The 14,600-nt window shown below is 54.5% G+C and overlaps 1 protein-coding gene across 1 annotated transcript in view; it reads right to left on the bottom strand.

Moving 5' to 3' along the window:
* VWF (von Willebrand factor) overlaps positions 1-14,600 on the bottom strand; it is a 119,493-nt gene that overhangs the window by 75,551 nt on the left and 29,342 nt on the right. The window contains exons 8-14 of the mRNA XM_081597129.1: positions 13,507-13,629; positions 12,520-12,631; positions 11,460-11,506; positions 6,980-7,116; positions 6,525-6,663; positions 5,472-5,572; positions 250-445 (exon numbers count right to left, since the gene is read on the bottom strand). Coding sequence (XP_081453255.1) covers positions 250-445; positions 5,472-5,572; positions 6,525-6,663; positions 6,980-7,116; positions 11,460-11,506; positions 12,520-12,631; positions 13,507-13,629 — 855 coding nt within the window. The remainder of the gene's footprint in view (positions 1-249; positions 446-5,471; positions 5,573-6,524; positions 6,664-6,979; positions 7,117-11,459; positions 11,507-12,519; positions 12,632-13,506; positions 13,630-14,600) is intronic.

The following is a 14,600-nucleotide window of genomic DNA, read 5'->3' as shown; positions in this document are numbered from 1 at the left end:
CGCCCCCTGCATCTATCTTCTGGTAATGTAATTGCTGCTCAGACAGACTGAGAAGGTCCAGGGAAAGAACTGTGGACTATTTTCTTTCCCAGGGTGTGGCCCCCGGAGGGTGCTCAATAAAGAGACTTTGAAGAATAAATGATCCAGATAATCAAATGCTGAGGATGAAAAAAAAGACCCACCCGCTCCAAGCCCCGCACCATGGGCGCTCCCTCCCTGGAAAGCACTGGAACTCTGAGGCTCACGTACTCAGGCGCGGATTGAGGCTGCAGGGGTCACTAGGCTGCTCCCGCAAGTCCTCGCAGTCGGCGCGCAGCTTCCAGGCGTTTCCGAAGTGCTCCACCAGGGGCTCGACCAGGCCCGCGGGCGTCAGGAAGTCGTCCCTCTGGTTGCCGTTGTAATTCCCGCACAGCCCGCACGTCCTCCCAGCGTAGACAGGGGACAGCTGCGGGGGAGAGACCACGTGGAGCAGCCACCCCAGCAGCCACAGCTTCCCTGCCCTCATGAGATGGTTTTCATCAAAAAGGGTCCCCCGGAGGCGGGGAGTAAATATGAATTTAATACACCACAGCTAAGCTCTGGGCTGCAAAAGAAACTAAAAACCCGAAGTGCGGTATCCGTTAACCAGTTATCAGTAGTTCATCCGGCTCTTAAATCTTTAGAATCAAAGACCTGTCCTCTAGGAAGCAATTCAGAGATGATCCCCTCAGTTAAAGACCAGACACTGAGACCCAGAGAGGGATAGCAACTCATCTGAGGTCACAGAGCTGGGCCCAGCCATGGGCCGAGCTCTGCCACCCTGGCCATCAGAGGACGCGGCCGGGGAAACACAGTGCAAAGCTAGCCCCCCTTTCTTGCACACTTATCTCTGTCACACACGTGGAAGAAGCAGGCTGAGCGTTTATGGCCCAAGTTTTCTCAGAACTGAGTGACCAAAAAAAAAAAAAATACTCCTTCCTAGCATCTAGATTTTGACTCAGTCACTGGGCATCTTTGAGGAAAAAAGGCCATGAGTCCAAGAGGACCCCAGGGGTTGCAGTCATGATCCAAAGAGGTGGACGGTGGGGATCAGCAAGGACTCAGGGGCGGCCTGCGAGAGGACTAGGAGGGGTGCAGGCCACTGGCATGTGCTCATTCTCCATGCTTCTGAGCCTGGGGTGTGCATTCAGGGGTGACGTGGGGGTCCAGGTACAGCTGGAGTCATCTGCCCATCCCTTTTGGGGAGGATCTTAGTTCAAACTGGAGCAGAGGCCAAGACCCACTGGTGGCCCTGACCCCTGCTCTGCAACTTGCATGAATGCTAAGTCGCTTCAGTCGTGTCTGACTCTTGACGGCCCCGTGGACTGTAGCCCCCCAGACTTCTCTGTCCATGGGATTCTTCAGGCAAGAATACGGAGTGAGCTGCCATGCCCTCCTCCAGGGGATCTTCCCGACCCAGGGATCGAACCCAAGTCTCTTATGTCTCCTGCAATGGCAAGCAGGTTCTTTACCACTAGAGCCACCTGGGAAGCCCCAGAGTTCAATTGTGGCTTCGGGACCTCCTGTGTTCTGACACCCAGACGGGCCGGATCTGCAGGATCATCTCTTGGAGTCCCTTCTAGCTTCCAGCTCCAACTCGACAAGACTCGGGATGAACAATCTAGCGAGGGTTTCGGACCCATACATATGTATAATGGACCCAAGTTAATATCATTCATAAAAAGGAAAATGGAGTAACGTTTCCTTGTTTGCTTGGCAAACAGCAAGTGTTGGCACGTCAGGCACCCACCCTTCCCTGACCTCCCACTGAACATGTCGGTCCTCCCCACTAGGCACTCCCTGGCTCTCCTCTGCTGTATCTCTCCTCCCCCTGGATCTATCACCTCCTAACACGAGACACAGTTTCCTTGTCGGTTCTGCTTATTGTCCGTTCCCCTCCGTTAGAATTTAAACTAAATGAAGCTAGGATTCGGGTCTGTTTTGTGTCACTGCTGTAACCTCGGCGGTGCGCTCGGTGAGTGAATGGCTGGACAGTGTCTGGACGGATTTGTGAGTGAGCCAGGCGCTCTTCTGGACGCCAGCGCCGGCGAAGCTGGGGAGGCGCCTGTCCCCTCACCCACATCCCAGCACCGTCTCTCTTCCCTCCTGGTTCTCAGGCCCTGAGGCCCTCAAGCTCCCCCTGTTCACCCACCAGGCCTGCCTTCTCCACCATCCCCCGCTCTCTACAACTGTCTCCTTCCATCCCTGGGGCTTGTCTCGGAGGCTGGCTCAGCAAAGGGTTAGGAGGGTGGACGTGTCCGTGGAAGCCAGGCCTACACTGTCCAGGATCAGGGACTTGGGAGAACGCGCCGGCTATTTGCTGTTTGGAATAAACCTCAAGGGCACTTCTGACCAAGTGAAAACTGTCAGAACCCTTTCTCCTCCGCTCTGTCTAACGCGAGCTGGGCCTGCCTCACAGCCGGCACGGCCCCGCTGCCTGGACGGCGGGATTTGTACCTCACCCAGGGAGCCACGGGCGGCTCCTCTTTCACCCCACCTCATCCCACTGCCTTGGTGGGGAGCAGGGATCCCCAACTGCCTCTTCCAGGTGTCCTGCCGCCAGCCGGTGTCCTCCACTCGGCAGTCCCCACAAACCCGGGGTCAGCATGGGAACGCACTCCCTCACACACACACACACCCTTTCCTCCTCCAACCAAAACGCCTAGGACATTCCCCAGGCCCCGGGCCCCTGTAGTCTTCACCAGTGAAGGCCTCTTCTCTTTAGTCAAACCCACCAAGCCCCAGAGATAACCCTGCACTCCCTCCCCACAGAAGCAAGTCCGCCTTCTCTCCTCTGAGGAGACAGAAGACAGAGGAGCTTGCGGGGAGGAGGTCAGCAGCCCAAGACAAGACGCCATGGGCCTGCTGAAGCGGGGTGGCAGGGCACCTCACAGATCAAGAGCACCCTCCTCGTGCGGAGGGAGGTGCCTGAGAAAGCAGGGGAGCTAACGGGGGCGCCTCCCTTGATGACTGGGGTGTGGGAGACCTGAGTTCTGCTCACTCTGTAACCAAATGACTGTGAGTCACTGTCCTGCTCCAGAAATGAGGGTATCTTTATTTCCAACTGTACCTGAGGGTTTGATAAGATCTCCAAGATTTCCGTGTTCTTCTTTTTTAAGTTGTTGGGTGAAGGCAACTTTTATTTTTTATTTATTTCTCTATGTGTGTGCTGTAACTCAATCATACCCGGCTCTTGGTGACCCCATGGATTGTAGCCCACTAGGCTCCTCTGCCCATGAGATTCTCTAGTCAAGAATACTGGAGTGGGTTGCCATTTCCTACTGCAGGGGATCTTCCCGACCCAGGGATCGAACCAACGTCTCTTGTGTCTCCTGCACTGGCAGGTGATTCTCTACCACTGAGCCACCATGGAAGCCCTTTACTGATTTATTATTCATTTGGCTGCTCCGGGTCTTATTTGTAGCATCTAGGATCTAGTTCCCTGACCAGGGATTGAACCTGGGCCTCCTATATTGGAAGCATAGAGTTTTAGCCGTGGGACCACCAGGGAAGTCTCAAGATTTTCAGACTCTATAGGCTGTGGTTACAGCTTGATTTTTTATAAAAGAAAAAAAAAAGGTATTGATTTGGAACTCTGTCAGGAACTTGAATGTCTGGTCGGTTAGCTCAGCTGGTTAGAGCGTGGTGCTGATAAGGCCAAGGTTGAGGGTTCGTTCCCAGTACAGGCCAGGCTTTGTGAAGACTACTGTTTTTATTAGACTTCCCTGGGGCTCAGATGGTAAAGCATCTGCCTACAATGCGGGAGACCCGAGTTCAATCCCTGGGTTGGGAAGATCTCCTGGAGAAGGAAATGGCAACCCACTCCAGTATTCTTGCCTGGAAAATCCCATGGACAGCTGGTAGGCTACAGTCCATGGGGTGGCAAAGAGTCGGACACGACTGAGTGATTTCACTTTCACTTTCAGGAACCTGAAGAGAAAGGATATGACATCACAAGGATGAAGAGCACCAGGACGTCCTCAGGGACACCCCAGACACCCCTCACAGGATCATATCGAGGCCTGGGGAACACTGGCCCCCTAGACGCCAAAGGGCACCCTTCAGGGATTTTAATATATCCAGGGCAAGGGTTCTCAAAGTGTGGTCTTGGGACCTGTGGGACGGGGTGGTCCCAGAGGCCCTTTCAAGAGGTCCATGTGGCCAAAACTATTTTCCCATGACTTTTTCCCTCTCGTTCTCTGTGAGTGTGCAGTGGAGTTTTTCAGGGCCTAGTGACATGTAACACTGCAGACGTCAACAGGATTCCAGCTGTCTTCTGTCAAGACAGCCATTAAAGGAATTTACAAACACATAAAACATTGGTATTCTCACTCCTTAACTTTGTTTTGGAAAACACATTTTTTAATGTTTATATTAATATGTAGCGACTTCACTATTGGTATTTTTTAATGAATTAACAAGGGTCTCTGATTTAATTTCTAATCTGGTAAATACCAGTAGATAAGTGAAAGTGTTAATTGTTCAGTCATGTCCGACTCTGTGACCCCATGGACAGCAGTTCACCAGCCTCCTCTGTCCATGGAATTCTCCAGGCCAGAATACTGGAGTGGGTTGCCATTTCCTTCTCCAGGGGATCTTCCCGACCCAGGGATTGAACCCAGGTCTCTCACATTGCAGGCTGGTTCTTTACTCTGTGAGCCACCAGGGAAGCAATAGAAAACATCAATAGATACAACTCCTATAGAAGATCTCGGCACCTTCAGTAAAATGTAAGAGTGCAAAGGCATCTAAACACGTCCAAGTGAGAAGCACCGATCTAGTGGTGGTGACCCTGCCCGGGGAGCTGATCGGGGTGTGCAGACCTGGGCACGTCTCCTGGCCCCCACGAGTCTTGCTTGCTTTGTTTATGCAAAGGCAGTGACAGTACCTTCTGGGCAAATTTTCAGAGGAAAACACGGATCTGGAAGCCAGGTCTGTGAAATATACGATCCCTATCTGAGAGTGACTCTAAGAACACAGAGAGCAGGGGAAGTGCCCCCCAGGCTGCCAAGCCCCTGGATGGGGGCGAGGGGGGTTGGATCTGGCAGCTCCCAGAACAATCCTTCACATGTAGTGGGTATATGACCCGGGTCTTTGCTGTGAGTCCCACAGTGGGCGCCCTAGGGGACACCCTCTGATCACAGGCCTTGCTGCAGTTAGGAGCCTGAGCAGTAAACTGGCTGCCCGCCCCCCCACCTCAAAACCCAGCCCTGCAGGAGCCCCCCCAGGCTGGAAACCCTCGGAAGACCAGAGCCCTGCACCCAGGAACACCCGGGGTGAACAAGTGGCATCCAGGCAGCAATCACCAGCCTCTCATACACAGAGAGGCCTGTTCCTCACGCTGGGGGCTCAGGGCAGGTGAGGGGAGAAAGGGATTCCCCTCCCACCCTCAAGCTCTCCCATCAGAGCACAGCAGGGGCTTTGGGCAGTCCAGCTGCCAGGAGGGTGCCTACCTTCAGCAGCAGCCTCCCGCGGCCGTCCCAGTCTATCTGCAAGTCCTCCCCGAAGCTGAGGTGCAGGGAGGCTGTCACAGTGTGCTGGATGCGGAGGTCACCTGGAACCAAGCAAGGTCCAGATTCAGGCTTGGGATATGGAGAGGGCAGAGGGTTGTAGGCAGAGGTGGGGTGTGTCACAAAGGACTGTGGCAATGAAGCAGTGAATTAGGGGGCAGCTGGGGGATGGCCATGAGGCTTACAGAGGGTCTCAGTGGAAAGGTGGATCAGGGTGGGTGTAGTGCAAACTGGGCTCCACATAGAAGGTGCCTCCGCATCGCTCCGGTAGCCTGCCATTCCCCATACTGCCACGAGGGGACAGTAGAGGCTCCTGAATCCTTAGCTTATGCATTTGCCTGGAGAGGGGAATGGCTTTTCCACTGAACCTCTAACCCCTTGAGATTCCCTGGACTGTGGCACATGCTTCCAGGCTGAGTGACCCAGCCCTCACGGCTGAGCAACGCCATGTGCAAAGCTAAAACTGCAGTTTTCTCTGGAGACCACATAGGAGGCACACCTCTTGGCCTAGGGAACATAGCATCTCATAGGAGACACACAGCATTAAGCACACACGGACAAGCTGTGGGCCCACTGGCCCAAGTTCACCCACTCTGTGCAACATGGGGATACTGACCCATGGGGTGGCCAGTGGTCAGAGAGAAGAAGGGAGGGGTACGGGAGCCCCTTTGAGAGTGAAGGTTGGAATCATGCTGTGCGTAATGGTATATTGCCACCTGGCAAAGTCACTGAGCAGGAAGCTTTTCCCAGGGGTCACGGGGTCACCTGGCTTTGCCCCATGATGTCTTGGGGTCTGACCGATCAGCAGCCACCCCACCCTCATTCAGCTCATCCTCCTCCTCCAGGAAGCCTTCCTTTCTTGCAGCATACATCCAGGACACCAGCCTGTCCTCCAACAATAGCACTCCTCCACATTCTCACAGAAGAGGCGGCAGTGAGGGGTGGGGGCGCTGAGGGCGAGCTGGGTGGGGGGGTCCGGGGGAGGAGGGTGCCCACCTTGCAGGAGGGGAATCTGGATGTCCTGGCCATCGAGGGCGACTCCACCCCCGTGCTTCAGCTTCAGGAGGCCGTGGTGCGGGCTGGGCAGGCGGACGGTGACGGACCGGGTGCAGACCGCGTCAGGGTCGTCGGCACACTGCCAGGAGGGGCGTGCAGAGGGGCGTCACCATCCCCCCCAGCCCAGGCCCCAACCCATTCACTCAGGGAAAGACCCCAAACAGGCAACCTCGGCTTCGCTCACTCGGAACCACTCCCTCTTCAAGACTCTAGGCCCTGTTTGTCCTTGTTCCTTGGGCCTGCTGTCCCAAAGGGAATCGGGGACCTGGATCCTCAAGGAGCCCTGGGCGCCCTGTCTGTCCTCCTTTGCTGGGTGGTCCAGAGGAAAGAAGTACACACGAGGTCACCTTGGCTCTCATCCCCATGGGCACCCCCGGGCTGCCTGGCGGGCTCACCTGGACAGTCTCTATGACAACGGAGAAGGAGTGGTCCTGGCAGTCCTGGGCCAGCAGGTACTGGCAGACTCCGCTGAAGGTGAAGTGCCTGTCGTCAAAGCTCTTGAAGTGGGATTGTCCTGTGATGAGACACTCGCCTGGGGGGACAGGGGGAGGGGAGAATGGGTGTCCCAGTGGGTCCCCTGGGGGACAGGGGGAAAGGGAGAGTGGGTGTCCCAGCAGGACTCCTGGGAAGACAGGGGGAGGGGAGAGTGGGTATCCCAGCAGGTCCCCTGGGGGTTGTCCCAGCAGGGGTTACTTCCTGGGTTTCTCCTCACCATGGTCTAAAAAAGGCTCCAAGGGAGGACTCTATTCAGGCCTCACTCCTCTGGCCCTGGGAGGTCAAGGCCCAGGGGGTCAGTCCTGAGCCTCAGGGAGTGAAGTCACACCCAGGGAGTGAAGTCACACCCAGGGAGTCACACCCAGGGGGCTGGGCTGGGGGAGTGGTGACGCTGGGTGGTGACGCTGGGAGTGGGGTTGGGTCAGAAGCCAGGGTTAGTTCCAACTCTGGGCTCTGGGCTCACTGCGGCTCCCAGCTCTCCCCGCTGCCTCCCTGGGTTCTGCTCTGCTGGGGTCAGAGGCCTTTCTCTGCACTGTCATCACGGGGGCTCCCCCCCACCAGGAGAGCCCCTGAGGGCAAGAGGGCAGAAAGCCAGCCCAGAGCAGTGATCAGGCCAGCAGTCCAGGGGCCAGGATGCTGTCCTCACCCGCTGCCCAGCTGAGGGGCAGCTCTCAGGCCTCCTCACGGGCAAATCCCTGCTGGCACTTCAGCGGGGCCAATGGGGGCCCAGGACGCCACCTGCCCACTGTCTCACCACTGCTCGAGCCAGCTCCCCAGCCAGGCTGACACATCTAGGGTTGGCAGTGAGGACTCCCCAGCATCACCCTGCAGCCCCAGCCCTCGACTTGCCCTGGATCCAACCACTACTCGTCCAGCCCAGGCCCCGGAGCAGCCCGTGGTGCAGGCCCAACACACCCTGGACCACAGACCATCTGTAGGGGGGAGGGGGGCTCTGCCATCATCTCCAGTGACTTCCTGCTGGCCCCGCCCCACTCAGGGTAACCCCATCTCGGGGCCCACAATGGCCCCATTGAAGCCCAAGCAGTATCTGGAGTCCTTCCCAGACCCCTCTCTGTGTCCCCTCTCTGCCTTCTCCTCTACAGAGAAATAACCAGAGACACATGCCATGGCTGTTCCACAAAGTGGGAGCCCTCCTTCCTGGCCCCGTTACCCCCAGCCTGCAAACAGCAAAGACTCATCCTCCATGCACGGATTTGCTCTGCACCCCAAATTCCCCCTAAGTGGGCCCCACAGCCAGTTCCATCTCCAGGGTCTGATGCTGGGCCCTGTCACACAGTCAGGAGTCCCCAAAGGTCTAAGGTGGTTGGGGGGGGGGGCGGTTCCAGCTGTCCACCTGTCAAAGACCAGGCTTATGAGCCCCTGACTACCACCTCATGCCTATATCTGCACTGAAAGGCACAGCAGGCATGGGGCAGGACCCCAACTTGGGGTCCAGGTGTGGCCCTGCCCTTGGAAGTCAGAGGGAAGGCAAGTAGCCCCCAAACCTCCATTAAAACCCTTAAACAGGGACTTCCCTGGTGGTCCAGTGGCTAAAACTCCACTCTGCCAGTGCAGGGGGGCCAGGTTCCATTCCTGGTCAGGGAACTAGATCCTGCATGCCACAACTAAGACCTAGCACAGCCAAATAAATCAATATTTAAAAAAAAAGAAATAAACAACAGAGTTGGGAGGGCTTCCAGATGAGCTTATCTACACTCAGGAGGTGGTGACTCCCGTTCCACGGGGAAAGAAGCTCCTGGGCTCAGGACCCTTCCAGAGCTTGCCCTGTGTACCTCTTCATCTGGTGTTTGTAGCCTTCATATTTTTTGTAATAAACCGGTAATAGTTAAGTGTAGCGTTTGCTCAAGTTCTGTGAGCCATTCTAGCAGTTACCATGGCTGGCATCAGAAGTCAGGGCACTTGGTCACAGACCTTCACCTACAGGTCTGCACTAACCCCAGGTAGTCAGGCTCAGAAATGCAGTGAAGTGTAGGGCACCTAGGTGGTGTCCAGTAAGTCAGAGAATTGGCTGTTGTGGGGAAAACACAAACGCACAGTGCCACAAGTGTAAGTAGAAACAGGTCATGACTTCCCACTGCACTGCCCCCAAGAAGGGCACGAATAAGGGGTCACTCTCTATGGAAGTCAGAGCATAACGGGCAATGATTAGGGGCAAGAGTGGGCAAGGGTCACCCCGGCTGATTGCAGCCAAGCTGGAATTCCAAATCCACAGGTGTCACAAGAAAGCCTTTTTAAAAAAGATACTTGTTTATTTGGCTTCATCCAGTCTTAGCTGCGTTGCATGGCCTTAGTTGCTCCACGGCATGTGGGAATCTTACTTCCTCGACCAGGGATCAAACACACATCCCCTGCATTGCAAGGCAGATTCCTAACCACTGGACCACCAGGGAAGTCCCGAGAAAGCCTTTTTGAAGGGGATTTTTCAGATGCCGTCATCATTCTACAAAGTGACACAGCCCTGTGTATCACAGGTCTTGACCCCATCACAGGGAAATGGGTGGGAATGCTTCCGCCAGCCTCTCTCTGTTTTCTCAAGAGCACTCTTATCTAAGTAAGAAATGACCCTTGCCTTATCTCTGACAATGCCCAGGAAAAGAAGGGTCAATGAGAGAATCCGCAAACATTCAAAAGCAAAACCTTGGGGCCTGAATGTACTCCTCCAATGTGATTTCCTGCTCTGAGCTCCCCTGATGGGCATCCTGAAGTTTCCCGGGAATCAGAAGTCTGAATATTGTATTTAGCTTATCTCTTTGGTACAACTGAGGGATGGGGCTGCCGCACAGGAAACCCAGGAACTCAGCCGTGCTGGGGAGCCGTGAGCCTGGGGGCTGGAGGAGGAGCCAAAAGGATGAGCTGCACAGTGACGCTCACCTAAGCCCTGCCCACAGGTTCCCGAGAAGACCAAGTTCTGCCAAGAGAACGCCCAAAACATTCCCAGCCACTTGGTCAGCAAAAGGCAGCCGGACAAGCTGCTGGCTGCCACTGGATGCAGCAGGTGGGCAATAAAGGTTTGGGACGTTGCCTGCAACTTCCAATTAGCTTGATTTCATGGGGATCCTGGACACACACGTGTGTGTGTTAGTCACTCAGTCATGTCTGACTCTTTGTGACCCCATGGACTATATCCCACCAGGCTCCTCTGTCCATGGAATTCTCCAGGCAAGAATACTGGAGGAGGTTGCCATTCCCTTCTCCAGGGGATCTTCCCAAGCCAGGGATCAAACTCGGGTCTCCTGCATTGCAGGCAAATTCATTACTGTCTGAGCCACTGGGGAAGCCAACCCATGTGGTAGGTACGAAATAGAGGTCAGGCAGTTGTGAGTTTGAGTTTGTGAGTTGTGAGTTTGCTCTATCTTATAGCAGCTGTGTGACTCTGGGTGAGTTACTTAACCTCTCTGAACCTGTTTCCTCTTTTGTAAAATGAGAATAAATTGCACCTGCCTCATAATGAATAGAAAACATCATGAAACGGACCAAAAAGGGAGACGCATCAGGAGAAGAGCTAGGGTCATGGTGGGGGGCAGCTGGAGGGGAGGAGGCAGAGGGAAATCTGAGCAGACAAAATTTGCAGTAGGTGGAGTTGGGGCTAAACAAAGGAGAAAGTAAAAGGCAGAAATTATAACAAAACTTTTCCTAAATGGGTTTTCCAGGGTGGAGACAGGGTAGGAGAAATCACTGGGTGGCCTGGTTTTTCTAGCCCTAGTGGTGCTGTGCTCAGTCGCTCAAGCATGTCCAACTCTTTGCGACCCCATAGACTGTAGCCCACCAGGCTCCTCTGTCCATAGGATTCTCCAGGCAAGAATACTGGAGTGGGTTGCCATTTCCTCCTCCAAGGGATCTTCCCAACCCAGGGATCAAACCCAAGTCTCCTGCGGCTCCTGCGTTACAGGCAGATTCTTTACCACTGAGACACCCGGAAAGCCCTTGGATCCTGCCAAGGTCTTTGGCTCAGGTGTTTTGGAAAATTCCAGAAATTTCTCACTTCAACTTGAAAGAATTATCAAGCCCTTCTTCCTCTTAATTTTCCAAGGAATCTGCGTCATCTTTGTTTAGTCATCCATGACCTTGCAGGTTTCACAGCTCACGCAACCATAATCCTCTGAGCAAACAGGTGACGGGAAACAGGCTGAAAGCTTTGCCCAGTTGCAGTCTCTCGTTTCACTGCTGGGGGCCTCCCTTGGCTGGCCGGAAAGGAACAGTTTAGCACAGCTGGTTCTGCAGCTGTGAATGGGGGTTGCATCCAGCCTGCATGTCCAGGTGAGGAGAGGCTGCCTGGCTACGTGGTCCTCCCTGTCTGGTAAGGGAGGCTACACCTCTCCACTGGGAGGAGGGCAGTAGTTGTCGGGGGAAGCTCCCTACCTGGACAGTCCTCATTGCTGCAGACCCACTGGCTGTTTCGGCAGATGCTGGTGGAGAGAGAAGCATGGGTTACGGGTGGGTCTGCAGAGGCAGGCATCCATGAACTGATTTGGAGAGGGCACCGCCACCCCACAGCCCCCAAGGAGGGGTACGGGACCAGGAAGGCACCCAAATCAGAGGGGGCTTCAGGAGGTGAAGGTACACCTAATGGGGCTTCAGCCACAGAGGAATCATGGAGACAATGCCAAGGTAAGGGAGCAAACCCTGATAGACAGACAGAAGAGGGAAACCAAGGGAGACCACCCAGGCACGAAGCAGTCAAATTTCTACCCTCTCAACACACACACACACATGTACACATACACAAACACATACATACACACATATACATGCTCACACATACACAATACACACATACACACACAAACATGCTCAGACACACAAACACACATATGCACACATATACATGTGTACACACATATATACACACAATACACACACATACAAACACACAAACACAATACACACACATACACATATAAGCACACATATACAAAATGCACACACATACACACACATATTGCTGGTGGAAGACAGCAAGGGTGGGCTCTGATGGGGTAACGCCCTGATCTGTGCTGGGCAGCCCTGGAGACTCCTGGAAGACAGCCCAGGAGGGAAAGGCAGCCAGGGACAAGCTCTTGAAGTGTTCCCCTCCCCTGTGTGCGGGGGGCGGGGGGATACCCAGAGGAGCTTCTGGAAGAATTGGCTTGAGAGAAGTAAAGGCAACAGGGAGAAAGAGTCACTTATTAAAGCATGGCTGGGGGTGCGGCTAGAGACGCTGTTTGCCCATGAAGCGGCCTTCCCCCCAAACCCCCTCCTCCAGGCAGATCTGTATATAATCCTTGCTCCCCATCGTCGACCTCCACGGCCTTTCCCAAACCACCCCCAGCCCAGGCCTTGTCCTGCTCCACCTGCTGGTGCCCCAAATGCCCCTACTGGCCCAGCGGCCCCTTCCCAGCCCCTGGAAGCTCCCCAACCTGCACCACTCAGCCCCAGTTACCAGGTGTTGCAGTCTCGTGAGAGGGAGGCGCCTGGAGGGTATGGCTTTCCAGCATGCACGCAGGGACACTCGGTACTTTCCACACAGCGGCCTTCATCCAGGAGCTGTCCCTCTGGGTCAAGGGCATCAAGACAAAGACTCAGACTTGTCACCATCATGACTCATCTTGCAACCACAGAAGCCTCGGGGTGGTCATCTGCTCAGGGCTTCTTGCAGAAAGCTCAAAGGACTCATTCTAGGATGCTGATCTTTCAGTTTGCAAAGTGAGGGGGTGGGCTGGAAGGGGTATTTATCTCCACTCTAGTGATGAAGCAATGGGGGAAAGAATTTTGTTCAAGGCCTTCCAGAAAGGAAGCCATGAGTCTAGGCTGAAGGCTTCTCCCAGAAAGTTCAAAGAATTTCTTTTCTGTCTATCTTGCACCGAGGTGGGGGAAGATTGTTCGTCTCCATGCTATCAGATGAAGACATGGAGGCAAATGTTTCATTCAAAGTTCTCCAGTAGGCAGGTCACGAGTGGAAACACACAGGACTCACTCTCAGTAATTAACCAGGACTTTTCACCAAAGCTCACGAGGTCTCTCCTGGAAGAGACTCTTTTTCAGCTGAGCTTACATGGCCAACCCAGGCGAAAGTTTAGACTGTCCTTCTCCCAGACCACTCCCTGACTCTTAACCGAGAAAACACTGCAGCTCAGATAGAGCCACGAGCCACCCCCTCCCCCAAACAAAGTCACTGTTGGAGCCTAGACCCCAGACCCTACTCCCCAGACACACGTGCTTTCGTGGATATGGTACAACAAGAAAACATAAATTAAAAATAAATGCCAGCTCAATTCTGGCCACTCTGTACAAAGACTTTTAAACAAGTAAATAGAGGGCCTCTGAATTCGGCGATGGGGGATAAACACAAGCAGCTTTCATCTGGCTTCTCTGAGCCAAGGGCACCGGCGAGGTCTCGGGTTTGTAAATAAAGTGGGACGTCTGTTACCAGGGCAGCTGCAGCCATCCACACACTGCTCCCGACACACTTCGGTGATACTCAGGCTCCGGCAGGTCCTGTGGCATGGGGACACACACTCCTTGTACTCCATGCCCGCGGGGCAGTCTGGTCCTGAAATGGAAAACCCAGGAGTCTCCCTGGAGCCAGTCCCCTCCAGACAGCATCTCACAGGCCACGCGGTGCTCAGAGCCCTTGAGTCTCCTTTGTCTGACCCCTCTGTCTTCAGGGGCCCAGGGGCCATCTCCACTTCAGTGGCACCCCAGTGGTCAATGTCACCTCCCAGGTGATCTGCTGACCACCCCTGCCCTGAAGGGGCATCTTCCACCTTGCGGGGCCTGGTTAAGACTCAGCAGGGTCACCTGGCACCACCATGCTCCCCCTCGGTCACCTGATCTCCATGAACAACTGGCCACTCGTTTGCTTCTCTGCTCTGTCCTTTTCACCTAAACCCCTCTCCGGGGGATGCCAAGTGCCTCCAGGCTGAAAATGCAAGGCCCCCAAGGCCACACAAGCTGGAAATGGTGTCTTCAATCCCATCCCTCCTTTGAGGGCCCCTCTTCCTCAAGAACTTGGGCTTGGGACTTCCCTGGTGTCCAGCGGTTAGGGCTTTGCCTTCCAATGCAGAGGGTGTAGGTTTGATCCCTGGTCAGGGAGCTAAGATCTCACATGCCTCATGGCCAAAAAAAAAAACAAAACAGAAGGAATATTGTAACAAATTCAATAAAGACTTTAAAAATGGTACACATCAAAAAAATTTTTTAAAAAAGAAAGATATTGGGTTCAATCAGACACCCCACCCAGAAATGGGCACACAGCGTCTTCCGGGCTAGGGGATGGTCATTCCTATCTATGTCCACAGAGTGGCAGGACAGCCCTCGGAGCTGATCACCTAAGCCTCTGTTCCCACTGGACCCAGCCCTTCATGGATAAGGACAGGTCTCCTTTCTCTCTCCACTCGCCGCTGACTGATGCTCAGGCGGAAGAACCAGAAGGACCGGAGCATCCCAAACCGCCTCTCTTCCAAGTTACCTCGGTCATCTGCCCCTCCTACCTTCAAAGACCTGAAAAGACAGCCACTCCCC

Source organism: Giraffa tippelskirchi, chromosome 4 (genome assembly GCF_054371585.1).
Source record: "Giraffa tippelskirchi isolate mGirTip1 chromosome 4, T2T-mGirTip1v1.2.pri, whole genome shotgun sequence".
Lineage (NCBI taxonomy): Eukaryota > Metazoa > Chordata > Mammalia > Artiodactyla > Giraffidae > Giraffa > Giraffa tippelskirchi.
Note: the sequence above shows the minus strand (reverse complement) of the source record. Positions and strands in the feature narration are given on the sequence as shown.